The sequence below is a fragment of the Schistocerca serialis genome, chromosome 11 (assembly GCF_023864345.2).
Source record: "Schistocerca serialis cubense isolate TAMUIC-IGC-003099 chromosome 11, iqSchSeri2.2, whole genome shotgun sequence".
Taxonomy (NCBI): Eukaryota; Metazoa; Arthropoda; class Insecta; order Orthoptera; family Acrididae; genus Schistocerca; species Schistocerca serialis.
In genome coordinates this window covers 47,401,940-47,428,697 of record NC_064648.1, presented here as the reverse complement: position 1 = coordinate 47,428,697, position 26,758 = coordinate 47,401,940, and the positions used below count along the sequence as shown (strand labels likewise).

At 40.0% G+C, this 26,758-nt stretch overlaps 1 protein-coding gene across 6 annotated transcripts in view; it reads right to left on the bottom strand.

Moving 5' to 3' along the window:
• The window catches only part of LOC126427243 (zinc finger protein 492-like), an 87,756-nt gene that overhangs the window by 28,773 nt on the left and 32,225 nt on the right, over positions 1–26,758 (bottom strand). For all 6 annotated transcript variants that reach the window (XM_050089487.1, XM_050089483.1, XM_050089488.1 and 3 more), the window contains 2 exons: positions 24,206–24,253; positions 4,024–4,061 (listed from right to left, as the gene is read on the bottom strand). In XM_050089487.1, coding sequence (XP_049945444.1) covers positions 4,024–4,061; positions 24,206–24,253 — 86 coding nt within the window. The remainder of the gene's footprint in view (positions 1–4,023; positions 4,062–24,205; positions 24,254–26,758) is intronic.

Here is a 26,758-nt window from a genome sequence, read left to right as displayed (position 1 = left end):
AATTCGCATAGAGCATAATATTGCGACGAATTTTGTACCTTGATGACAGGTTAGTCCATACTACTTATCAATTTTTTCCTACAGTGGGTACTGCTTATAAAAGTGAAGAAAATGAAGTCCACAATGAACATGGGCTGCTACACGAAGCCAAGGAGGTGAAGGGTTCACAACCATCACGAATGTGGCAGGTACCGTGAAGTTAGGCTGCCAAAGCAAAAGCCAAAAGTGAACTCTGGGATGTAACAGAAGAATGGCATGTCCCATACTGGCAGGCAAGGGAGTCTTCAAATATGAGGGAATAGGATGAGTGGCCACACGTGAGAGAGATACAACATGCCTATCCACTGAGGAGGACATCATGCCAGTATGACTAGTAGTTCAGCATCTTCTGCACAGACACTCAACTGGGCTAGTGAAAAAGCCACCAGTGGCGAAACGTATTCCGTGGTAGTGGAGTGTGTTAAGACACCATATGATGGACAGAGGTGCAGAGGAATAAACTAAACACCAATAGTCTAGTTATGAATGGACATGGGATAAAGAAAATGGAGCAGGGTAGTCTCATCAACTCACCTGGAAGTACCACTTAGGAGATGCAAGACACTGAGGAACTAGGTACTATGTAGAGCCAAGTAAGAATACATGGGAGGACCAAGGAAGTTTCGTATCAGACATGAGCCCCAGGAATTTTCTAGTTTCAGCAAGTGGAAGAACAAAAGGCGCAAGATGTAGGATGGTTTAAGAAACTCATTTCACCGAGAAATGAGATAAGTTGATGTAGAACTGCAACAGATCGTAAAATCCTTGACAAAAAGGGAGGTGAGATGGCTGGTGGGAGAATCGATAATATGGTTAATGGGGATAGCAAAGACAATGATACTCAGATAAATGTGTCCGACAAAGCCAAACCATATAAACAGATGTATATGGATGATGGTTCAAAATGTGGAGAGCACATCTCCACAAGCGAATCACATTCCTGCACACCTCAGTCCACCAGGGACCAGGACATGCTACAGTAAACTTGAAGTGCATGGTATGGAACAGTCTGCAATGGAAAGATAACGTTCAGAAGATTCCTTACTTGGTCATCACAGCTATGTGAAGGTCGTGAGGGAGGAGTAAAGCCTCCAGTCGGCCTCAGAAATCTGCCAACTGGGTTTGCACTCAGGTGGGGTAGAAGTCGGAAAATGGATAGCACACAGAAAGTGATCACTTGAGTATGTGTCAGAGGGAGTGGGCCATTCAAGATGACAGGTGAGCTGGACAGTGCAGAACGAGAGGACGAAATGGTAATAAATGTGAATGGAATCTGAAAGAAACATGGGTGCTCCAGTGCTAAGAGGGATGATTCAGAAGGTCAGCTAAGAGGTAACCTCTTGGACAGGTTCTTCGGGAGCCTCAAAGCAGATGGTGGGAACTGAAGTCACCAAGTAGCAAAAAGGAGTGAAGGAGCTGACCAATGAGCTGGAGTAAGTCTGACTTGGTAACAGCAAATAACAGAGGGGTGTAGATGTTACAAAGAGAAAAGGTGAAATGAAGGAGGAAAAAGCAGACTGCAACAGCTACCCAACGAGTGTTCAGTGAGATGGATGACCAGCATGGCTCCATGAGGTGGAACGCAGTCCTCGGGGGAAAGGTCACAGAGTCCCAGAACGAAATATGAGAGGTCAAAGGGGTTGTGAGGACAATTTTTTTCTTGGAAGCAGAAAACAAGCGAACACTGCAATTCCAAGAGCAGCTGTAATTCCTCCTTGTTGGATCAAGTACCACAAATGTTCTATTGGAGAAGAGTCATAATGGGGATTGGGGAGGAGGGAACAAATGAAGGTTAGTCACCTTGCGGTTGCTGAGTACCAGCCTTCAAAAATTCACTGCTACAGGGGCAGAGGTTGGAGAATCCTGTTCATGAGATCTACAAACATTTTGTCATTCTCCTTGGGTCAGCCTTTGAATTCCATGGCAGAAAATCAGTAGGCAGTGGGCACCAGCAAAATGGAGGTCAGCTGGGTGAGGGTATATGTGCCAACAGCACTGAAGGGGATCTCTAAGTCAGGGAAGGAGAAAACCGTTCATTTTTGTTTGATTTCATAGAACTTTCTAGTTGGCAGATGAAGACTACGTTTTTAGCTGTAGAAAGTATTTGCGGGAGTACTGCTTTTGTCCTTCCAGCCTGATAGTTCTGTAGCAGGCGATTTCGTCATCAGGGGCAAGGATTTGATGGCTTGTTGTGCAGCCGCAGGAGGAGAAGGAGATGCTACTGTGACCTGAGTGATTTCACTACTGCAATACTGAACTTGAAGTTGCAAGTCTGGGTGGGCATATTCTCCATTATTCATGGCATAGCAAAAATGATACTGTAAATGCCAGATGGTAAAATGCAAGGATCTTGACTACCAAACAACTGTGAGTGACAAGGTGGAGTTTGATGTCCCTCACTCAGATCTCCTGGATGGCTCACTCATTAAGACACATGGGACATTCATGGGATTACAACTGATACAGCAGAGAAGAGGCAAACAGCTGCCCTAATGAGCACCTCTGCCAAGAGTAACACATTTGGCCATGTTTTGACAGGATATGTGTTTTATTATAATGTTGAACTCATTTTGTTTGTAATGTATGGTTGGACCATGATGACTTCATAGCCTGCCTTAATCTTTGAGGCAAACACTACTTGAGCAAATGGTAGAAAAAGAGTGCATGTGGGCTTTAAGTTTGCATCCATCTTTTTCATTACTCAATGGGGCACAGTGATGCTATGATTAGAGGGAAGTGTGGATTTCTCCCTCGGTGAGGCCATCTAGCATCAGAATGTAAAGAACACCATGTGAAGAATTCAGTGAACGATGGTCCTCAACACAAACAGGATAACTCTGGAGGAGTGATTCTGTAAGCAATTGTAGGGCCTGAAAACCACAATACGTCTTCAGAAGCAAAGTTGTATTACATAAATGACAAAAGAATTTCACAGGGCCTGCAACTACAACAACACCTTTCAGAATAATGCAAGCATGAACCGTAGCAAAGGACTGACCACCTCCGGTACGTGATACCACGAGGAACTGATGTACAGCTGGTATGGCTTTGAAATCTTTAGCCTCATTCTGTTTATGTTTAGTAGACACACTCTAAGACATTGACTGAGCCACTGCAAAAAATCCCCATGATTGCCAACATCTGCAATGGCATGCTCCTTCCAATTGGGTGCCCCCTCAGAGGGGGATTCACACACCGTAAATGACTGTTCACACCTCCCGAACTCCTGACAGAGGGACCAACTGGCATTTGGGAAAAAACAGTCACCCCTCTCTGGGCCTGGCCTGTATCAGAGGGTATGTGTGAACCCTACTGTTGACCCAGAGCTAGGAATTATGCATTACCTTGACACCTGTAATGTGTCTAATGAAAGAGCCAGCCTTCAGGAACACACCAGGATGATGGAGGAACAAAGAGAATGAGGATTTACCAGTTAAGTCTTCACAACCTTACTGAAACTGGCACCAGCTACTCACAATTCTTCTTGATCATGGCCCATAAACTGTCACCACTACAAGCTTGTGTGTTTCCTGAGCACCACTGTGGCACAGCATTGAAAGAGTTGTCCAACACTATATTCATTCATCTGAAAGGCTGGGAATCAGCTCCAATTTTTTGATTTATAGCCACTCACCCTTTCTTGTTCTACTGCAGTATGACATTAGCTTGTGGCTATCAAGATGAATTTGTTGAATGTCAGTGATTTTCAAGTGATGTTCTAGATTAAGCACAATACAGCTGCTGATATACCACCTGAACATTTGTCTTCCTGTACAGATATTAGACATGTGCTCTATTTATTTAGGAACAGTCACATAATGGTTGTTGCACAGAACAGCATTACTGACCATACTGCCTTGTAATGTTGGTGCTTATTGGTAATTCTAAATAATTAAAGTAGTGTATTTTATTTCTGAAGTACTCTCACAATAAATAAAAATTAATATTTCTCAAAAAGTTCTGCAGTGAATTATGAAAACTTACCTTGCACTATCAGATGCATATCTTGTTGAGGCTTCCACCTGAAACATTTCAAGAAATGGTCAGTGATTTACAACTGATGGGACAGTAAATAAATAGATTTATATTAACACCTACCAACATGTGATTAGTCCACCAAATGCTGTAAGTGAAGCTTGAAAATATCATTAAAGAAGACATGATAAACTGTTGCAGTTAATGAACCAGAATATTAGTCAGAATTCACTTTCCATTTTCTCAATTTGTCTTCAGTACAAGCTAGTAATTTGGTTGTAGCCATACTTCCTTCTAGACACTTCACATTTTTAACCTGTCATGCACTTCCGTCTTGTGTAAAATTTTCGTTCACGTTTTTTTATTATGAAAACTGCCATTCACTGACAGAAGAATCGATTATCATAAATGACACATTTGGGCCTTTGTGCTCTGGGCAGCCCAGATGAACTTGCAGAGGTGAGGAGCGACTTCTAAACCCAACCTTAAGTTCACACCCACAACTACATACAGACCTGGACCATTAAAAATACAAACATTAATAAATATTGGCAAACTCAAAATACTTTCACACACTATAAATGTATAACAAAATTGGTATTACAAAACAGCACATTCACAGATGAAGAAATACCACATTCAGAGAACTGTAGATTTTTACATAGAACACAGGGAAGAAATTCGCGAAACTATCCCAGAACTAGGCTCTGCATTCATAAACGTCAAATCTATGTTGCAATCAGTACCAAATTTTTCCATTACCTCCAGAAAGACTCACTCCCTGCAGTAATCCAATATTTAGATGAGAGGTACACAATAATTGATGCACAATAAATCATGTTAACAAGAACAATGCAGAAAGCAAAACAGTCCTGAGAACTATGTTGAGAAGCATCTGTTGAAGTTCCAGAGGAAAACGTAAGTTTTTATTAAATTTTTATCCTCAGATTGGTACAGAATGGAGATGACAACACTTTCTGCCTAAACTGCTATTAATTAAATGTATTCACAACTGGAATTTTGACTTATGCCATTCTCAGGTGACAGCTTACTATGAACTATGTCGAAGTTATTACATGTCATGATGCCTAGTCATTGGGGAGTGGATATAAAGATGTGCAGTATGATATGACTGACAGAAATTAGTACATTAAGTATTAACATTGTCTGGACATACAGATTATGAAAACTCCAGTCTTGTAATGACTATGGAATTTGCAAACACGGTTAACACAAGGAAAATACTACCTCAAAAGGAATTATAAAGGTTTCAGACATACACTGACTTACCACTTGAGAATTGTACAGCCGCCAAATTAATTTTGAATAAATATATACCATAACAGTCCAGGGAGAAAATGTTTTCATTTATAAATGTCTGCCTGACTGTGGATGTAAGAAAAAAGGACAAATGGTAAGAAAAAGACAGTTAGCTAAATTGTTGGCAGATAAGCATCCCCCCCCCACCACACACACACACACACACACACACACACACACACACACACACACACACACACACACACACACACATATATATATATATATATATATATATATATATCACTAAATCAATAAAAAGATATGCAATCAACACTAATATGATTTGAGAATATCACATAGCTTATGTGCCAATAACAAAGCACAATTCCAAGAACTTGATAAATTTCATAGTCAGACATAGATACCTGTTGAAATTGACCATTACCACTGATTAATAAAAGTGGTTCCTGGCCTAGAATAACTGATAATCATGTTCACAGAAGATTCAAAGAAATTACATGAAAAGTTCAAGGAGAAAACAACAGCAGAAATTCTAAAATACAAGATATATCAGGGATGGCTTAGGACAGGAAGGTCCTGTGATGGGCAGATTGACGAAGGACTAAAGTGGCAAAATACTATTGGAATACATTTGTAAAATTTCAGAAGGCTTATGACTATAAAGCACGACTGCTTTTATTCAAAATACTTAAAAAATCTGACATGCAGAATACAACATGAGTCCTTTTAAAAGAACTTCAGCCTCATTTGATATAAGAATAGACTTTAGCCAAGGCAATGGACTAACTCCATTCTTCTTTCAGACCATAATAGAAAAATGAACATTGAACAGATGGAGCACTTGTCAGAACATAATACCACAAGTTGAATACTACTTGGTTAGAAAATGGATGTCAAAATTGTCTGTTATACTTTTGTAGATAATTTAGCAATACTGATAGCATAGAGAAGGTACAAAACAGAGAGAAAGAAAAACAGTAGGAAAAGCATGACTACTAATCTCCTCTGATAAGAAGCAGTAATGGGGGAACAGCAATACTGCAAAATCCCACTCAAATACTGAGTATGAGAGTATCAGGGGAAGACAAATTTAAGGATCTATGATAAGTCATATAGCCATATGGTGGAGAAAATGGAGCCACAAGAGGAAGACTATGAAAGACGGACTTTGCATTACAGTAAACAGAAGATGTTCATAGTAAAAATTCATTCTCCAAAATTGCAGAACCTCTGACTCGCAAGGCAGTCATTTGGCCAGAATACACATCTGTATCATAAACACTGATTTCAGATTTAACAAATGATAGTGAAAATTATGAAAAAAGAAAAGATATTAGGAAACAGAACACCAGTACAAACATTTAAATTCAGAAACAATAGACAAGTATACATAAATATGTAGGAAAATAACTGGGGCCAGAATTTGGCAAAGAAGGGTAATGAGTCTTAGCATACTGAAAAAACTCATTGGCTTACAGAAGTGCACAAAGACCTACAAGACACTTGTATAAATAAGCAAGAAATTGAAAACCAAACCAAATAAAGAAACAGAATTGAGTTGATAAATTCTCCACAGCAAAATAGTTCCAAAAAGACAAGATAGAAACTAGACATCAGGTGAGTGGAGAGAAATACGTGTACAGATGAAGGAGTGGCATAAAGAAATGTTAAACCTTAGCTGGCCTGTAACTGAGCAGAACAAAAAAATTTGTTTCTCATTTGTAATACCTTCGCAGTACAGCATAGTGGTGCTGTATGTACTGCAAATGAACTACAGCAAGGAGGTCAAAAAGTCTCTGCAAATATGCAGATAACAGTATTTGGAGTGTTTTGTTAGGCTACAGCAGTGCTCAGAAGTATTTTTCAGTTGCGTTGTTATGCTGTCAGTACTGCTTGCATGCAGTCACAGAAGAGCAATGCATTTAAGTGTCACTCCATCAAGCACTTCATGCTGCTGTTGTTACATATCTAGTAAATGAGCAAAATCATACAACAATGTAAGTGTATATTCTTTTAGCTCAAAAGTATGTAACTTGCCTTGGTGGTATGGTATTACAAAATGGAACACTTGCTTGATGTGAAACAAACTGTTTGGCATGTCTTCAAGACTGGGAGGTAACAGTCTAGCACTGCTACAGAGTATGGCATATTGCAACAACTAACAAGTGTGCAAAGTCAATGGCATGAACAGCAAGTAACAGTAACCAATAAGCTGCGTCCGATCATCCTTGATGAAGAGCGAGGATGAAAGACATTGATTTATTGATTTATTTTATTTCATTAACAGTACAGAGTAACCCACCACCTAGAAATTTAAGGTGGGTCAGACGCTTCTCAATCTAACAGCAAAGACTTCTCATTGTTACAATCTTATTGGTATACAGCTGCTATGCTTTTTTAAAAAATAATATGAAGAAAATAATATATAAAATTTTCTCTTAGGTTACAGTGAATGCAATGCTTAACAATTGTTAAAATGGTTCAAATGGCTCTGAGCACTATGGAACTTAACATCTGAGGTCATCAGTCCCCTAGAACTACTTAAACCTAACCAACCTAAGGACATCACACACATCCATGCCCAAGGCAGGATTTGAACCTGCGACTGTAGGAGTCGTGAGGTTCCAGACTGAAGCATCTAGAACTGCTCTTAAAGTGGTTCCATATAATTTGTTACTACCTAGTTGATGAGAATATAATTTATAATATGCACATATCAAAGAAAAATAAATGAAAAGAATATGTAATACAATGAGTGCAGCGAAAGAACATGCCGTATTTGGAAGTGTAATATAGTCTAAGTAGCACGTTGGCTGATAATGGCATATTTCTACGTATTTCAGATGATAAGGTCTTGGTACAACCTCGAGCTATTCTCATCTGAAATGGTTTGTGCTAAGGACAGAATGATTTGTAGGCAATCAGCTGTAGCTCCAAGAGAAACACCTCAACAAATCAGGGATGATCTGAAGCAACATAATTGACTGAGCCAACACACGTCTACCATAAAAAGTCACTTAGTAACAGGCAATTTACATGATAAATGAAATAAACCAGCTCATAAATTCAAAAACTAGGGACAGGATAGACTTTCCAAGGAAACCCTGAACTTGGAATGCCAAAGACAGATTTAAGGTTTTATGGAGTGACAAAAATAAATTTAACATTTTTTTTCTGATGGTGTGGAGTATACAGGGTGAGTCACTAACTATTGCCACCAAGAGTAACTCTGAAAGTATGATAGGAGTTGAGAGGTTTGTGGGACAAAAGTTGCATGGTACAACAGGGGCCACAGTATGAAATTGGTTGATTGTTGCTTCAGAGATATAAAGGTCAACTTTGCTTTTTCAATGGGATGCTACAGTTTGATACTTATTTTCTGATAGCAGCTATGGAGATGAATCCGACGATGTTTAACACTAACGTCTTTGAAGGTCAATGAAGGTCAAAAAGGTGGCTTGAACATCCATTTACAGAAGGTGTTCGAAGTGATGACCATTGGTATCAATGCAGTGCTGTGATCTTCTTACCATGGATGGAGTGGTATTTCTTATCACATCAGCACTTATGGTAACACATGCTCTAACAATTGTCTCATATCTCATGCAAATAGATAAGCAGACTTGTAATAAATAGATTACAATTTCATATCCTTCAATTACCCAATGTCAGTTTTTTGTATTACACACTTATGTTTATGTAATTGTAACTAATGCTTTCTATAAAACATTTTTGAGTGCTACTGTAATAGGACTGTATTAAGACCCATGGTGAGATGAAAGAAGGAGATAGTAAAGAACAGTGGCAGAGTACAAATACTGTTTTGTTCTGCAGATCACTATATGCAATGTGGTGACCATCTGGACAGCAGCAACAATCCTTAAGTACATTGATGCGAGCTCATCAGATCAAATCAAATTGTATTAGAAGAAAACAACTACCATATTTTACAGACTGTAAGGTGCACCCTAATTTTCAAGCAATTTTTAAGGAAAGTACGTTTTTACCATTTTTTTATTAGACTGCAAAGTCAGCCAAAAAATTTCTTAGTTTATAAAACCAAAATGACCTTGTAAGATCACTGACATTCATTATCTCAACTTTCCTCAGCATCATTGTCCTCTATATATAAGATGGTCTTCACTACCATTATGAGCATTATTTATGTCGACCTACTAAAAGATTTAACGATGATATTTTCTCTCACCCTACATCGCAACTGCTTTACTGACTGACACACTTGTTTGTTTGTAGATCATTTTAGAACTCCCTTTGTCATGAATTCATGTTGGGCTTAATCCATCACCCATTTGTTCCAATCCTCTTCCATTTACAATTTAAATGCACTGAAATGCCATGGAAACTGGTATACACATGCGTATTCAAAGATAGAGGTATGTCAACAAGCAGGATATGACACTGCAGCCTGCAATACCTATATAAAACAAGAAGTGTCTGGCACAGCTGTTTCATCAGTTACTGCTTCAACAATGGCAGGTAATTAAGATTTAATTGAGTCTGAATGTGACGTTATAGCCAGTGCATGAGCGATGGGACAGCATTTCTGAGATAACAATGAAGTGGAGATACTCCCGTATGGCGATTTCATGAGTGTACAGTGAATATCAGGAATCCATTAAAATATAAAATTTCTGACATTGCTGTGGCCAGAGAAGGATACTGCAAGAATGGGACCACCAATAAATGAAGAGAATCATTCAACATGATGGATGTGCAATCCTTGCACAAATTGCTGCAGGTTTGAATTCTGGGCCAACAAAAAGTATCAGCGTGCAAACCATTCAACAAAACATCACTGATATGGGCTTTTGGAGCCGAAGGCCCACCGTGCACCCTAGATTACTGTACGACACAAAGCATTACACCTCAATTTGGCCTGTCAACACCAGCATTGGACTGTTGAGACTGGAAACATGTTACCTGGTCAGATGAGTCATTTCAAATTGTATTGAGCAGATGGATGTGTAAAGGTATGGAGATAGCCTCGTGAATCTATGGACAATACTTCAGCAGGGAACTGTTCAAGGTGGTGGAGGCTCTGTAATGGTGTAGGGCATGTGCTGGAGTGATATGGGACACCTGATACATTTTGATATGACTGACAGGTCACACGTACATAAGTATCCTGTCTGATCACCTGCAGCCATTCATGTCCATTGTGCAATCTGACAGACTTGGGCAATACCAGTAGAATTGCTACAGAGTGGCTCCATGAACACTCTTCTGAGAAACACTTCTGCTGGCCACCAAATTCCCCTGGCATTAACATTACTGAGCAAAACTGGGATGTCTCATGACATGCTCTTCAGAAAAGATCTCCAGTCCCTCACACTCTTTCTGATTTATGGTCAGCCCTGCAAGATTCTTGGTGTCAATTCTTCCCCTGCAGTACTTCAAACATTAGCTGAGTACATGCCATGTTGTGTTGCAGGACTTTTGCATGCTCACTGGGGCTCTACATCATATTACACAGGTGTACCAGCTTATTTGGCTTTTCAGCGTAGTGTATTTTTCAAGAAGTTGCAATTGTGAAGTAAGTCCTCCTGCAATAACAGCAAGATCTGTATTTAATTGTCTCCATTTCTCTTTCACAGAATTTTACAAATGACTACTGAAGTGATCTAGCACAAGAAGAAAACTCATCTTCAATGAAGTGACTTTCCTTTGCTTCTGTTAATCCACAGTTTCATACCAGCCTCATCCATCCAACTCCTGTCACATACATGAACAACACCTGCCAGTATTCCACAAGGTTTTGACGTTTTTTAGCACTTTGAAATGATCACTGGATTAAGTTTAGTGCCATCAACACAACACGAAAGAACAACAGTGTAGTGCATTTTTTCATGTTCACCTGTTTTAATAGTTACCATTTTAGCACTTTTCATGGCAACAATTTTGTTACTTGGCAATCAAGTCTTTATGCACTATTTAACTTAGTTCCATACTGGTTTTCTTTCTATGTTGTATAATAATGTGATGGAAAGGTAATACTATTGTCATACTCTTGTGGAATTTTATAAGTTGTTTTGGTCTTGGTTCACATGCTATGTCCATGACACTTTATAAACCTGTAGCACCAAATATTTTCACCCTTAGTATCTGTTAAGTTCCACTGTAGCACTAGCTTACAAACATGTATTCGAGACTTTTTGTAGTAATTGGAACACCATTTGGATGGTGTGCTTGAATCCATTTCAGTACAGCATCTTCTAGTTTTCGCCATTTTGTATTCAGTCCCCTATTTGCACATTTGGCCTTCCTCATGTTTTTCTGTTCTTCTTTACTAGCCTGCCAATAGCAATTTTTTTTTCTGTTGCTGGAGGACTGGAATGCTGCTCAACTGCTGTGTTTCCACATTGTTCTGCATATGCTTTTACTTTCTATTTATAGCCTGCATCATATGAGTACCTTTTATTTTTTCCACTGTGAAGCTAGCTACTAAAGAAAATATTCTTCTGTTACCAATAACATAAATCACTTTCAATTGAAGTTTGCTGGCACTGTAGACTGCAATGACACGTCACAGGCTAGACAGTACTCTTGGTTTGTGATTGTGGGGCATGAGGGAGACACTGTTAGCAAGCTTGTGAATTCCATTAACTCATGTTCGTTGCATTGGTGCAATTGAATCCAATGTTGCTAGATAGAAATAGATTTCCTGCAGCATTGAATGTGTGGCAAATTTTAAGGCAACCAGGAATTTTGACGCCAACACTGGACTTGTTATATTAAATTCGAGTATAACACACCTCAACTTTGAAGGCACTTTTTTGAACAAAGAAATGAGTTTTATAATCTGTAATATATGGTATCAAGTCTCTGTAAGTACGACTGGAAATTAATTTGAACAAATAATTAAGGTAACTTAAAATTTATCTTGCATTCAAACATTCAAATACTATGAGTGAGATATTAATGTGAGTACCATCAAATGTACAGGATTGATTGTCACTGAACATTTGTCATTTAACATTGAAACACGAACAGATATGTGGGAATGCCCATGTTACTGATAAGTCGCATATATGTACAGTATTTAACGATCACTTTCTGAATATAGCAGGTGAACTAAATAGAAACCTAGTCCCAACAGGGAATCATATAGCGCTCTTAGAAAAAAGTGTTCCGAGACTGTTACCTGATATGCTCCTCCATGATACTGACAAGAGGGAGATTGAGTTAATAATTAAATCACTTAAGACCAAGAACTCTCATGGATATGACGGGGAATCTAGCAGAATACCGAAGTATTGTTCTATGTATGTTAGCCCAGTACTTAGCCATATATGTAACTTTTCCTTTAGGAGTGGTCGGTTTCCTGACCGATTAAAGTACTCGGTAGTGAAGCCACTTTATAAAAAGGGAGACAGGGATAATGTTGACAATTATAGACCTATTTCTATGTCATCGGTGTTTATGATGGTTCAAATGGCTCTGAGCACTATGGGACTCAACTGCTGTGGTCATTAGTCCCCTAGAACTTAGAACTACTTAAACCTAACTAACCTAAGGACATCACACACATCCATGCCCGAGGCAGGATTCGAACCTGCGACCATAGCAGTCGCACGGTTCCGGACTGCACGCCTAGAACCGCGAGACCACTGCGACCGGCCATCGGTGTTTGCTAAAGTTATCGAGAAGGTTGTATATGCAAGGTTACTGGAGCATTTAAAGTCACATAATTTGCTGTCAAATGTTCAGTTTGGTTTTAGAAATGGTTTAACAACTGAAAATGCTATATTTTCTTTTCTCTGTGAGGTTTTGGACGAATTAAATAAAAGGTTGCAAACGCTAGGTGTTTTCTTTGATTTAATGAAGGCTTTTGACTGTGTTGACCACAAAATGTTACTGCAGAAGTTGGACCATTATGGAGTAAGGGAGTAGCTTACAATTGGTTTGCCTCTTACCTTAAGAACAGAAAGCAGAAGGTAATTCTCCGCAATATTGAAAGTGGTAGTGATGTTCCGTCCCAATGGGGCACTGTTAAGTGGGGCGTTCCCCAAGGGTCGGTGCTGGGGCCACTGCTGTTTCTTATTTATATAAATGATATGCCTTCTAGTATTACAGGTGATTCAAAAATATTTCTGTTTGCTGATGACACCAGCTTGATAGTGAAGGATCTTGTGTGTAATATTGAAACAGTATCAAATAACGTAGTTCATGAAATAAGTTCGTGGCTTGTGGAAAATAATTTGATGCTAAATCACAGTAAGACTCAGTTTTTACAGTTTCTAACAAACAATTCAACAAGAACCGATATTTTGATCAGACAGACTGGGCATATTATAAGCGAGACGGAACAGTTCAAGTTCCTAGGAGTTCGGATAGATAGTAAGCTGTTGTGGAAAGCCCATGTTCAGGATCTTGTTCAGAAACTAAATGCTGCTTTATTTACCATTAGAACAGTATCTGAAATAAGTGACACTTCAACACGAAAAGTAGTCTACTTCGCATATTTCCATACGCTTATGTCGTATGGTATTATTTTTTGGGGTAATTCTTCTGATTCGAAAAGGGTATTTTTGGCTCAAAAATGGGCTGTTCGAGCTATATGTGGTGTAAGTTCGAGAACCTCTTGTCGACCCCTATTCAATAGTCTGGGAATTCTGACATTGCCCTCACAGTATATATTTTCTTTAATGTCGTTTGTTGTTAGCAATATTAGCCTATTCCCAAGAATTAGCAGCTTTCACTCAGTTAATACTAGGCAGAAATCCAATCTGCATGTGGAATGCACTTCCTTGACTCTTGTGCAGAAAGGAGTGCAGTATTCTGCTGCATCCATTTTCAATAATCTACCACAAGAACTCAAAAATCTTAGCAGTAGCCCAAACACTTTTAAGTCTAAACTGAAGAGTTTCCTCATGGCTCACTCCTTCTATTCTGTCGAGGAGCTCCTGGAAGAGCTAAAAAATTAAACAAATTCCAGTGTTACATTATTGATTTTCTTTCTTTAAATTTACGACTTGTCACCTGAATATGTTTTTTTATATTTCATTTTATCTGTTTCTAATATCGTGTTATAATTTCATGTATTGACTCGTTCCATGACCATGGAGACTTCTCCTTAATTTGGTCCCACGGAACAATAAATAATAAATAAATAAATAAATAAATATACATTTAATATTTTTCTCTGGTGAACTATGTTCCTCCCAAGCCAAGAGAAACACCATTAACCGGCTATCCATTGGGAATACTTTCCTGAGAGAGAAAGCCGGCAACTGTGAGGCAGTATTTAAATTCCCATTCATACAACTTTTGCAATAGTATCTTTGAGGAAGTTTAGGACATTTCGAAGGTCAATGCTATGATGGCAAGTAGAATTTGTCACACATTTAAACATACTCATCAACCCATTGACAAACAAAAGATGAATGCAGCCAAAGTAAGTGGGGAACAGCAATAAGCAAAGGATTCAACATATCAAATATTCTAACTCTGCTGACTGATCTCTCAAAAAATCAGATGCATAGCCAACTGCTAATTTGTCACTTTCCAGCTATAGAACATTATTCACAAGTATTATATAGAAAAGCACTAAAACTGAATTCAACGGTATTATATCAAACTGTGCATCTGAACTTCAGGAGTTAAATATAGCACTGTAAAGTTTTTCATTAATTAATTTTTATAAACACTGATTACAATAATGCTGAATTTTACTACTGTTAAGCCAAAACTGCCACAAGCACAAACCACACATCAAACTGTACAGTTTATCTGGAACTCAACTGTATCCAGGGTATCTAAAATTTGACTAAAACTACTCAATTAATTTGACGAGAGCTAAATATACTCCACAATTCCGTACACCAAAAGACAGTATATTTTACACTACACCCTTACCTTTATCCTTGGTCAGTATGTGTTCGCACGTTTTTGGAAAATTAACTATTATGCAGTGTGAACAAGATATGTTCAGTTCAATTGGTTGAATTCAAACTTCGTATGTGCTACATAGTAGCATAAAGCACCATGTAAATAAGCAGGATATTATGATCTAACCTGATACGACGCATTTGTTTGTATACAAATATTCCTTTGTGTTTACTTATTTTAACAGTTTCATGATGGCATTTTATTATGTTTCCACCAATATTTAATGTAATATTTATCTTAGAATATTTCATAAGGTTTTAAAGTGACAAGCATGGGGAGGTGCTTAATTCAAGCCAGGCTTCACAAACTCCTCACTAGGGTATGAACTAATCCAGAAGGTACGTTGAGGAAGGAGGATGGGGAAAATATAAAAACAGCATGTGAGACACTGGAACTGCTCCTCAAAATTCACTTTCTTCAATATGCTCTGGCGGATAACATAGGCCAGAATGCGACCCCTGAAAGACAATGGTTCTCAGCCACTCAAAGAGAGGACTGCGACCTGCCAAGGCGTGTGTCAATTTCAGTAAAATCCAATGGGCAGTGGGAACATTGTAACTGGTCAAGTCACCTGGCCCCGATGGAATCTTTCCAGCTCTCTTGAAACAAGCAGGAGAGAATCTTGTAAGAGCGCTGTGCAGGTTATTCAGGGTTAGCCTAGCAGCGGGAGTCATTCCCAATGCCTGGAGGGCAGTGATAGTTGTCTTTATTTCAAAGCCAGGGTACACTGATCATACCAGGCCCAAGGATATGAGATCAATCAGTCTGGTTAATGTACATGTTAGGGAGAGGAGGCTAACTGTGGCTCATCTATATTCAAACCAACACACACATCAACCAGGTAAATCACCAGAGAAATCTTTCTGTCAATTTGTTGTGAGGGTGGAGAAAGCCCTTTGCTTTCAAGAAAGAGCCCACTCCATCTTCCTGGACATTGAGGGAACTTTTTGTAAGACAACCGTTGATTCCATGATTAGGGCAGCAGAGATGCATGACCTAGTGACCACTATATGTAGGTGGACTAAGGCCATGCTTAGTAGGAGGAGGGTAGAAGCCACCGTGATGAATGAAAAGATGGTAATTAACACCACTAGAGATTCTCCACAAGGAAGAGTTTTGCCCACTTCATTGTGGAATCTAGTGGTGAACAAACTCATTGAGAAACTAGATTCCAGGCAATGATTTTGTGAAGGATACACAGATGACCTTGTCATAGTAATACTTGGCAAATTTACTGACACAGTTAGGAATATGGCACAAGGTGCACTGGACATTGTGCAAGACCAGTGCATTAAATAGAACCTAAGGGTTAATCCTATGAAGACTGTTGTGGTATCAATCATGAAGAAGCATATCCAACACTGAAGTTGGAATCTAAAGCTTTTCGATGAAACTCAATCTGTGAAGGGGATAGTGAAAAATCTAGGGGGTACCCTTAGATGAGGAACTAATATGGACCCCTCACATTAAGAGCATCTGCTCCAGGGCGAAAGGTACTCTAGTGAGTACCAGAAGGACTTTTGGCAAAAAACTATGGCCTAAGACCCTGAGGTATGCACTGGATATACAGCACAGTGGTTTGACTTAGGATCTCCTATAAGGCCGTGGTGTCCTGGAAGAAGGTAGAACAGCAGGTTGCCGCTAAGAAGCTTGCTAAGGTGCTGAGCCTGGCCTGCTTCATCACAAGAGGCAGAATTAGTAGCACACCAACCACTGGGGTGGAAGCCATGCTGGACATGCCTCCACTAAACCTTTGGGAAGTAGCTGGTGCATACAGACTCAAAGCTGGTAAAAACTGGATCTCATTGAGATATCCAGACCCACACACTAATATAGTGAGTGAGGCAAATATAGGAATGGCTGGGGAACTGCCGGCCGACTATACAATAACTCCCAACTGCTTCAACAAGCTTTACAATTTAATAATTTGAAGTTGGGAACAGTAAGAAAAAACAGTTTGACACCATACTGGGGACATTGTCTGGTTCACTGATTGGTCGAAATCAGACCAAGGTGCTGGGGCCGTGGTATATGGAATTCAGCGAAGACTGGAGGGCATCATCTCTCTAGGACAACTGGCCTTGGTATTCCAAGCTGAAATTACTGCAATCAGGGTGTGTGTGTGTGTGTGTGTGTGTGTGTGTGTGTGTGTGTGTGTGTGTGTGTGTGTGGAAGAAAAACTACATAGGTACTAGAAGGATCGTAGCATCTACATCTATTCAGACAGCCAGACAGACCTTAAATCATTAGCAACTCCTGTAACAAGATCTAAAATTATTGCAGAATGTCACAGGGCTCTGGTGGAGCTAGGGGGAAGTGATTGGGTAAAACCAATGTTGGTCCTTGGCCACTCAGGGATCGGTGGCAATGAACAAGCTGACAAATTGGGGGCACAGACTCCATTCATTGGACCGGAACCTGTCCTGACAATCACCAAGGCTATGATCAAACTAGAACTACAGAACTGGCTTGGAAGATAGCACACAGAATACTGGTCCAAGGTCGATAAGCAAAAACATGGCAAGTTAATGATGCCAAAGCCGTGTTTTGAAAGAAGCTCTGTAATCCTGGGCTTTAACAGCCAAGAGATTAAACTCACACCCAAAGGTGTAATGGAGGCATGTCCAGCACGGCTTCAATCCCAGCAGTTGGCGTGCTACTAATTCTGCCTGTTATAGCGAAGCAGTCCAGTCTCTGCACCTTAGCAAGCTTCTTAGCTGCAACCTGCTGTTCTACCTTCTCCCACGACACTATGGCTCCATAGGAAATTCTAAGTCTAACCACCGTACTGCACAACCAGTGCATACCTCAGGGTCTTAGGCCCTAGTTTTTTTGCCACAAGTCCTTCTGGTATTCACTAGAGTACCTTTCGCCCTGGAGCAGATGCTCTTAGCCCCTAATCACAGTCTTGAGTACTTCTCACGCAACTACAGTCATGCAGTCCCGTGGACTGCATTCAGAAGGTGGGAAAAATAAGTAAAAATCACCAATCTAGTGCTACTTTTTGAATTTAGTACTACATACTTATTCTTCAATTATACATAAATGGTAAATTATGAACAAAATATTGTTTCGGTGCTGTGAAAAAGACTTATTCATATTGCACTCTAAATTCTCATTGAAATTTACAGTAATGGACAAATATCCAAATATCTAAGTGTAGTTCTTTACTTGAAACTTGGTTGTTGCAGGTTAATGTTGATCAAGTACCACCGGTGTTAAATTTAATGAGTATTCTTGACAGCAAATGAAACAGAAAAAATCTGCACTACTGAAAGCGGCTACATTGCGCACCACCTTACACGCACTGCGGACCCACCTTACAAGAGCATTCCAAACAAATTGGGTCCTTGCACTTGCGACACAAGTAACTTTTCTTTCTCTTCTTTTTTGGTGGACAAATGTGACATTTCTTCCTTCCATCCCTAGGTAGTTTGTCCTCCTTTTCCAGCTCTTCATGGAGATGTACTTCAGTTCCTAGAACTCCAACGATAGAAAACCTCAATTCTCATGGGAGGCATTTATTCACTATCCTTTCATGCAGTGAATGTTCGATTAGTTCTTTCGCTAGGGCTTTCATGAAGTTCATCCTGGTAAGCACAGTTCTTTCCTTGAATGACTGATGAACAATATATGCACTGACAACACTCATGTCAAGAATATGGAAAACCACGGCCATGGTCCCACGTTGTGTGCGGCAACTTTAACAATATTTGACACACTTTTCGTCTACAGTATCAACAGCACCCTTTGTGTTGTTATAGTGGGCTATTATTAAAGGTTTTTTTTTTTTTTTTACTTTCCACGTCATCTTCTATGGAGTGATGCATTGTTGGTATAAGAATTACTGCTCTTCCTTTCTTAGGTACATGCAAAATGAGCGTGATGTGTTTGGTAAATCCATACAGCGTTGTTCCAACTTCACGCCTACAGGAAGGCAAGAAAGATGCAGGAATTTCCTTTCGGTTCTTCCGCATTGTTCCCACTGTGGTCAAATCATTTTTCTGTAGCACATCTGCAAATTCGATTGACACATACCAGTTATCAGCAGTGTTGTTTCGGTTAGCATGTGCTATTGGCTTGCACAATCTGAGGACAGCCTGAGTGATAATGGCATATTTCTTCTCATCTGGGGAAGGTCCTACTCCATCAGTACCTTTTCCACAGTAGAGATAGGTGTTGAAGATGTAGTTAGTCCTGGAGTCAGCTAGGCATTGAAGCTTCAGGCCATACTTCGCCGGTTTAGATGGAATATACATTTTGAATTTACAGTGTCCTCTGAAACCGATTTGCATTTCATCAACTGTAGCATTAACCCCAAAAATATAGGATCGCTGCAAATTTTCGTTGAATTTATGTAGAATGTTTGTTATAGCAGCTGCTGGATCAGAAACGTTACGTAACTCCATGTCATCAGGGTTGTCAAATCTCAAGCAGGTGAGAATTACAGCAAATAATGCTGAAGATATAGTGATACGGAAAATAGCATGGACAGTCCCATCAATACAAAAGAGAGAACATATGTCTTAGTTAATCAATTTGAATACTGAAGTGTATATAAGAAGGTCGATGAAACTCTTCATTTCAGACATTGTACAAGGTCTGATTTCTGTTCTCTTCCTGTAGAAATTGGTCACAATGGAACTGAATGCGTTCTCTACACTTTAATTACAATCCAAAGTTATATACAAAATCCTTGTGGACACTAAGTACAATCCGTTCTTGTAAATTTATTTGCACTCTCAAATTTTCCTCTGCCTCTCTTTTTCTTGTCTTTTATGAAATATTAATAAATACAGTACACTAATACACTGGACATTATTTCAGTTTATTTGCAGCGTAATATAAAAATTGAAAATAAAAAGATTAAAAGATCAAACAATGGAAAATCCAGGACAGAATGGAACAATATGGTGAAAAGAGCAGTTGCTGTGCACCATATAGCAGAGATGCTGAGTCGCATATAGGAGAAACAAAAAGACTGTCACAAATATAGCTTTCAACCAGTGAGGCCTTTATCAAAATTATAGACAACAAACACACACATACACACTTTTACCAACATAACTCCTACACACATGACTGGAGTCTCAGCCAACTGAGGCCACACTGCAAGCAGCAGCATCTGTGCATCATGAAGTGAGCGGCAGCTGGGTGGGGGGTAAGGAGGAGGCTGGGGTAGTGAGGGAGAGGGATAGTAGCATAGTGGTGGCAGACAGTGATGTGCTGTTGGGTAGCATACAGCACTGAGGTGGAAAGAGGGTAAGGCAGCACACTATCTGATCAAAAGTATAGAGACATCCCTGAAAACATACATTTTTCATATTAGGTGGATTGTGGTGCCATCTACTACCACGGTCTCCATATCAGCAACTTCAGTAAACATTATACATCATCAGAGAGCAGAATGGGGCACTCTGCAGAACTCACAGACTTTGAACGTGGCCAGACGATTGGGTGTCACTTGTGTCATACGTCTGTACACAAGATTCAAAACTCCTAAACATCCCTAGTGCCACTGTTTCCAATGTGATAGTGAAGTGGAAATGTGAAGGGACACTTACAGCACAAAAGTGTACAGGCCAACATCATCTGTTGACTGACAGATACCTCCAATAGTAGAAGAGATTCGTAATGTATAATAGGCAGACACCTATCCATATAATAACACAGGACTACCAAACTGCATCAGGATCCACTGTAAGTACTGTGATAATTAGGCAGGAGGTGAGAAAACTTGGATTGCATGGTCAAGCGGCTGCTCATAAGCCACACATCACACCAGTAAATACCAAACAATGCCTCGCTTGATGTGAGGAGTGTAAACATTCAACGACTGAACAGTGGAAAAACATTTTGTGGAGTAACAAATCACAGTACACAATGTGGCAATCTGATGGCAGGGTGTGGGTATGGTGAATACCCAGTGAACATAATCTGATAGAACGTGTAGTGCCAACAGTAAAATTCGGAGGCAGTGGTGATATGGCATGGTCGTGTTTTTCATGGAGGGGGCTTGAAGCCCATGTTGTTTTGCATGGTACTATCGCAGACCAGGCGTACACTGATGTTTTAAGCACCTTCTTACTTACCACTGTTTAAGAGCAATTTGGCCAGAATACCATGGGTATTCTGCCATCCACCAAACCTACAGAATATATTCATCCATCCCCGTGGTATTCCACCATCCACCAAACCTACACAATTTACTCATCCATCCCTACGCAACCCCTTCTTCTAACCCCTTAACCTCGTGGCTCATACCCCTGTAATAGACATAGATGTAAGACCTGTCCTATGCATCCTCCCACCACCACCTACCTCCAATCCAGTCACAAATATCACCTATCCCATCAAAGGCAGTGGTGATATGGCGTGGTCGTGTTTTTCATGGAGGGGGCTTGAAGCCCATGTTGTTTTGCATGGTACTATCGCAGACCAGGCGTACACTGATGTTTTAAGCACCTTCCTACTTCCCACTGTTTAAGAGCAATTTGGCCAGAATACCATGGGTATTCTGCCATCCGCCAAACCTACAGAATATATTCATCCATCCCCGTGGTATTCCACCATCCACCAAACCTACACAATTTAGTCATCCATCCCTACACAACCCCTTCTTCTAACCCCTTAACCTCGTGGCTCATACCCCTGTAATAGACATAGATGTAAGACCTGTCCTATGCATCCTCCCACCACCACCTACCTCCAATCCAGTCACAAATATCACCTATCCCATCAAAGGCAGGGCTACCTGTGAAACAAGTCAAGCAGTCTACAAGCTAAGGTGCAACCACTGTCTTGTATTCTATGGGGGCATGACAACCAGCAAGCTGTCTGTCCACATGAATGACCACCGAATAAACTGTGGCCAACAAACAAATGGGCCACCCTGTTCCTGAGCGTGCTGCCAAACAGGACATACTTTATTTCAATGACTGCTTCACAGCCTGTGCCAGTTTTTCTGAATTGCGCAGGTGGGAACTTTCCCTGTAATATCTCCTATGTTCCCATAACATCCTGGCCTCAACCTTAGTAAGTCATTGTCCTCTCCCATCCAGTCCATTCTCTGATCCCATTCCAGCATTACACGGCCCTCATTTCTCTATCACACCATCATTTTACATTTCCTCTTTTCTGCATTCCCCTCCCCATCACTCCACTGCCCTTCGTCTAACCTCCCAACTGCACATGGCTGCCCTACCCTCTTTCCACCTCAATCCTGTGTGCTCCCCCAACAGGATGTCACCCTCTACCTCCGCCACCCCTACCCCACTATTTCTCCTCATCCCCGCACCAACCTCCTCCTCACCCCCACCCAGTCACCATTCCCATCATGCACTGGTGCTGCTACTCACAGTGTGGCCTCAGTTGCCTGACACTGCAGTCATGTGTGTGCGAGTTGCATTTGCACAAGTGTATATATATGTGTATGATTGTCATTTAATTCTGAGAAAGGCCTTACTGGATGAAAGCTATATTTGTGACAGGCTTTTTGTTGTTCCTATCTGTGACTCAGCATCTCTGCTATATGGTGAGTAGCAACTTTCACAATATTGTTAGAAGATTAAAAGAATCATTCACATAGGGATTGACCTAACAACCTTCAGACTACATGAATGTTGGTTGTCTACCATTTTTGACATGTCCGAAACAACAGACATGACACAGAATCTGCACCTCTTATAAATCATATGTAAATTAAAGGTGGAGAGGGAATAAAGGGAAGGAAAGGGAATCGATCACAGCTATCGGCTGCATTGGGACATTACGGAGTGAACATGTGTACCTGGATCTCCTGCTTACTAGGCAGGTTCAATAACCACTGCACCATCCAGGACATAACTGCATGGACTATCTTGGCTTGCCCCTCAGCTGATCCACACTCCCATCGAGCACCACCTACCCACAGCTCCTGTCCATGTCCAAAAGTGCAGACACCACACATTCATATAATTTTATAGGCCTAGCTAGGCAATGAATCCAGCTACTTCAATGTGGATGCACAAGTATGTCCTACCTCCTGTGGGAATCTCAGATGAGTAAATATGGAGAAAATGGACAGGGGCTGAGGATAGGTGGCACTCGATGGGAGTGTGGATCGGCTGTGAGGCGAGCCAAGATAGTCCGTACAGTTGTGGTAACACTGTGTTCCAAATGGTGCAGTGTTTATCGCATCTGCCCTGTAAGTAGGAGATCCCATGTTCGAATCACAGTCTGGTACATACTTTCACTTGTCATCGCCGATTCTGCATAATGTCCCAACGTAGCTGACAGCAATTATCGCTCCCCTTTCCTTTCATTTCCACCCCCCTTGACCTTCAATTTACATATAACCTTCAGATTTTTGTTTTGTATTCTTTTCACTGTGCCAACCACTCCCTATAAACTATACTAATATAAATGGCCCATGCCTTACCCGACCTGTACCAAAATACTATTCCTTCTACATCCTTGGGCATCTGGAGTTCCCACTTCTGTCATTCTCATTTCTGGCCAAGCCCTGCATGTATCATAAATTTGTGCGAAATCAGAGATGAAGAAGTACATTTACTTCTCAGTCATGTTGTCCTCTAATCTGCCAAGTAGGGGAGTTGAGACTTTCTTTCATTTCAAAGACGTCTGAACATTTTCCAATACAAACTACAATGGTGAGTACATAAGTTCAGAACTTGGGTTTATGGTTCCAAAAAGCAAGGAGCCCTATTTCCCTGCAGAAATCATGTACAATAAAACTACCCTTTCATCTGTAATCTATTTGACATTCCCATGCCTCACAACTAACAATGGATTAGCAGTATGAATTTTGTGTTTCCCCAAGTATCCACCTGCTGTATAAAAAATGCAGCACCTAAAGCTGAATGTGTTTTTCCTTGTGAATACTACACCCTCCTCCTCTGGAATTTGAGGTTCCACTAAGTGCACACAGAAACTAGACAAGAGATATATCCCGAGAAAAGAAAGACTTAAAAGACCTTAAGACATAGCAGTAGCTTACCTCCTCCATCTTAACTCCCACAGGATCATATTCGGGATTGCTGAACATCTGTAACAAAGAAATAATGTAAGAGATTCATTACTATTGTTCAACATGCAGTACATGCACATGCTAAATTCACAACATTAGGAATCTCTCATATGAATTATTGTATAAAGCGCTTTTCTTTAAGAGGATGAGGAGAATACACTAATGGCATGCACCAAATTAAAACATGACTCAAGATCACACACTTCTCTTAAAGTATAAGCTCAGTGTTTTTATTTATTCATTCATTCATCCATTCATGAGGAAAAAACTATTTAGCATGTAACATATATGAAAAAAACAAAATATTCTCAGAATTTAATAAGAATGTGATTATTCCAGGCCCAAAGAAAGCAGGAGCTGACGTGTGAATATCCTGAACCATCAGTTTAAGAAGTCGTTATTGCAAAATACTGTCATGAATGATTTACACACAAATGAAGTGACTGACAGAAGCCAACTTTGGCGACATTAATTTTGGTTTCTGGAGAAATGTAGGAACACATGAAGAAATACTGACCTCACAACTTAACTCAGCAGGTAAGAAAGGCTAGCCCCTGTTTATAGGGCATTTAGATGTATGGTGAGCTTTTGACAATGCTGACTGGAACACACTCTTTGAAATTTTGAAGGTAGCACAGAAAAAACACAGGGAACAAAACTTGTTTGCAACTTGTTCAGAAACCATTTTGGTGTTCTAAACGTTAAAGGATATGAAAGGAAGACAGTAGTTGAGAAGTAAGTGTGATCAAGTTGTAGCCTATCCCCATGTTTTTATACATGAACATTGAGCAAGCAGTAAAAGAAACCAAGGAAAAATTTAGTTCGTGAATTAAAGTTCAGGGAGAAGAAATAAAATCTACAGTTTGTCGATTTTATTTATTTATTTATTTATTTACACATTATGTTCCATAGGAGCAAATCTCCAAGGTCATAGAACATGCCATTACATGAAATTACAACATACACATAATAACAGAGGCATACCGACAATCCTCCTTTCCACGAACAATATGAGACTGGAATAGAAGGGAGAACTGATAGAGGTACTCAAGGTACCCTCCGCCACACACCGTCAGGTGGCTTGCGGAGTATGGATGTAGATGCAGATGTTAGGAACCCAAGAAAAAAAGTCAGTCCATTAGTTTAAGTAAACACAATCAACAATACAATAGGAATCAGCTTACTTTTTCAAGGAACTCCTCAACAGAATAGAAGGAGTGACCCATGAGGAAACTCCAGTTTTGATTTGAAAGTGGGTGGATTACTGCTAAGATTTTTGAACTTGACTGGTAACTTATTGAAAACGGATGCAGCAGCATACTGCACACCTTTCTCCACATGAGTGAAGGAAGTCTGATCCAAATGCAGATTTCATTTCTGCCGAGTATTAACTGAGTGAAAGTTGTTTATTCTTGCGAATAAGCTAATACTGCTAACAAGAAATGATAGTACAGTCAATGTCAAAATACCCTGACTCACGAACAGGGGTCGACAAGAGGTTTGTGAACTTACACCACTTATTGCCCAAACTGCCTGTTTCTAAGCCAAAAATACACTTATAGAATGGGAAGCGTTACCCCAAAATATAATACCATATGACATAAGCAAATGAAAATAAGCAAAGAACACTAATTTTCGTGTTGAACAATCACTTACTTCAGATACCTTTCAAATAGTAAAAATGGCAGCATTAAGTCTTTGAACAAGATCCTGAACGTGGGCTTTCCACAACAGTTTATTATCTATCTGAACACCTATAAATTTGAACTGTTCAGTTTGATTAATCATAAGCCCATTCTGTGAAATTAAAACATCAGGTTTTGTTGAATTGCGTGCTAAAAATGGTAAAAATTGAGTTTTATTGTGATTTAGCATTAGTTTATTTTCTACAAGCCATGAACTTATGTCAAGAACTGCACTACTTGAAACCAAGCCAATGTTGAACACAACATCCTTTACTACCAAGCTAGTGTCATCAGCAAACAGAAATATTTCAGACTTACCCACAACACTAGAGGGCATATCATCATCATCTTGGACAGTTTCCAGCCACTGGCTGGGTCTGTCGGGAACACAAGCCTCTCCATCGTGTTCTGTCTTTCCACCATTCCCCCTCTTCCACCTTCGTCCAGTTCTCTCCTCTTCTCATCACACATTCCTTCACTCCCTTCACCCATCTATCTCTTGGTCTTCCTCTGGGCCTCTTCCCCTCCAGTTGCAGATCAAACATCCTCTTTGGAATTCTTCCCTCATCCATTCTCTTCATGTGTCCATACCACTGCAGTCTTGATTTTTCTATCCTGTCCTGTACTGGTTCCTCCTTTAGTCTTTCCCTCACAAACACATTTCACAATCTGTCTCGTCTTGTTACACCCAACCTGCTCCTCTGGGACTTCATTTCACTAGCCTGTATTCTACTTTTGTCGCTTTTGTGCATTACCCATGTCTCACTTCCGTATGCCAATATGGGGACAAAGTAGGTTCGGTATATAATTCTCTTGGATTTCTGTGGCACCTCCTTGC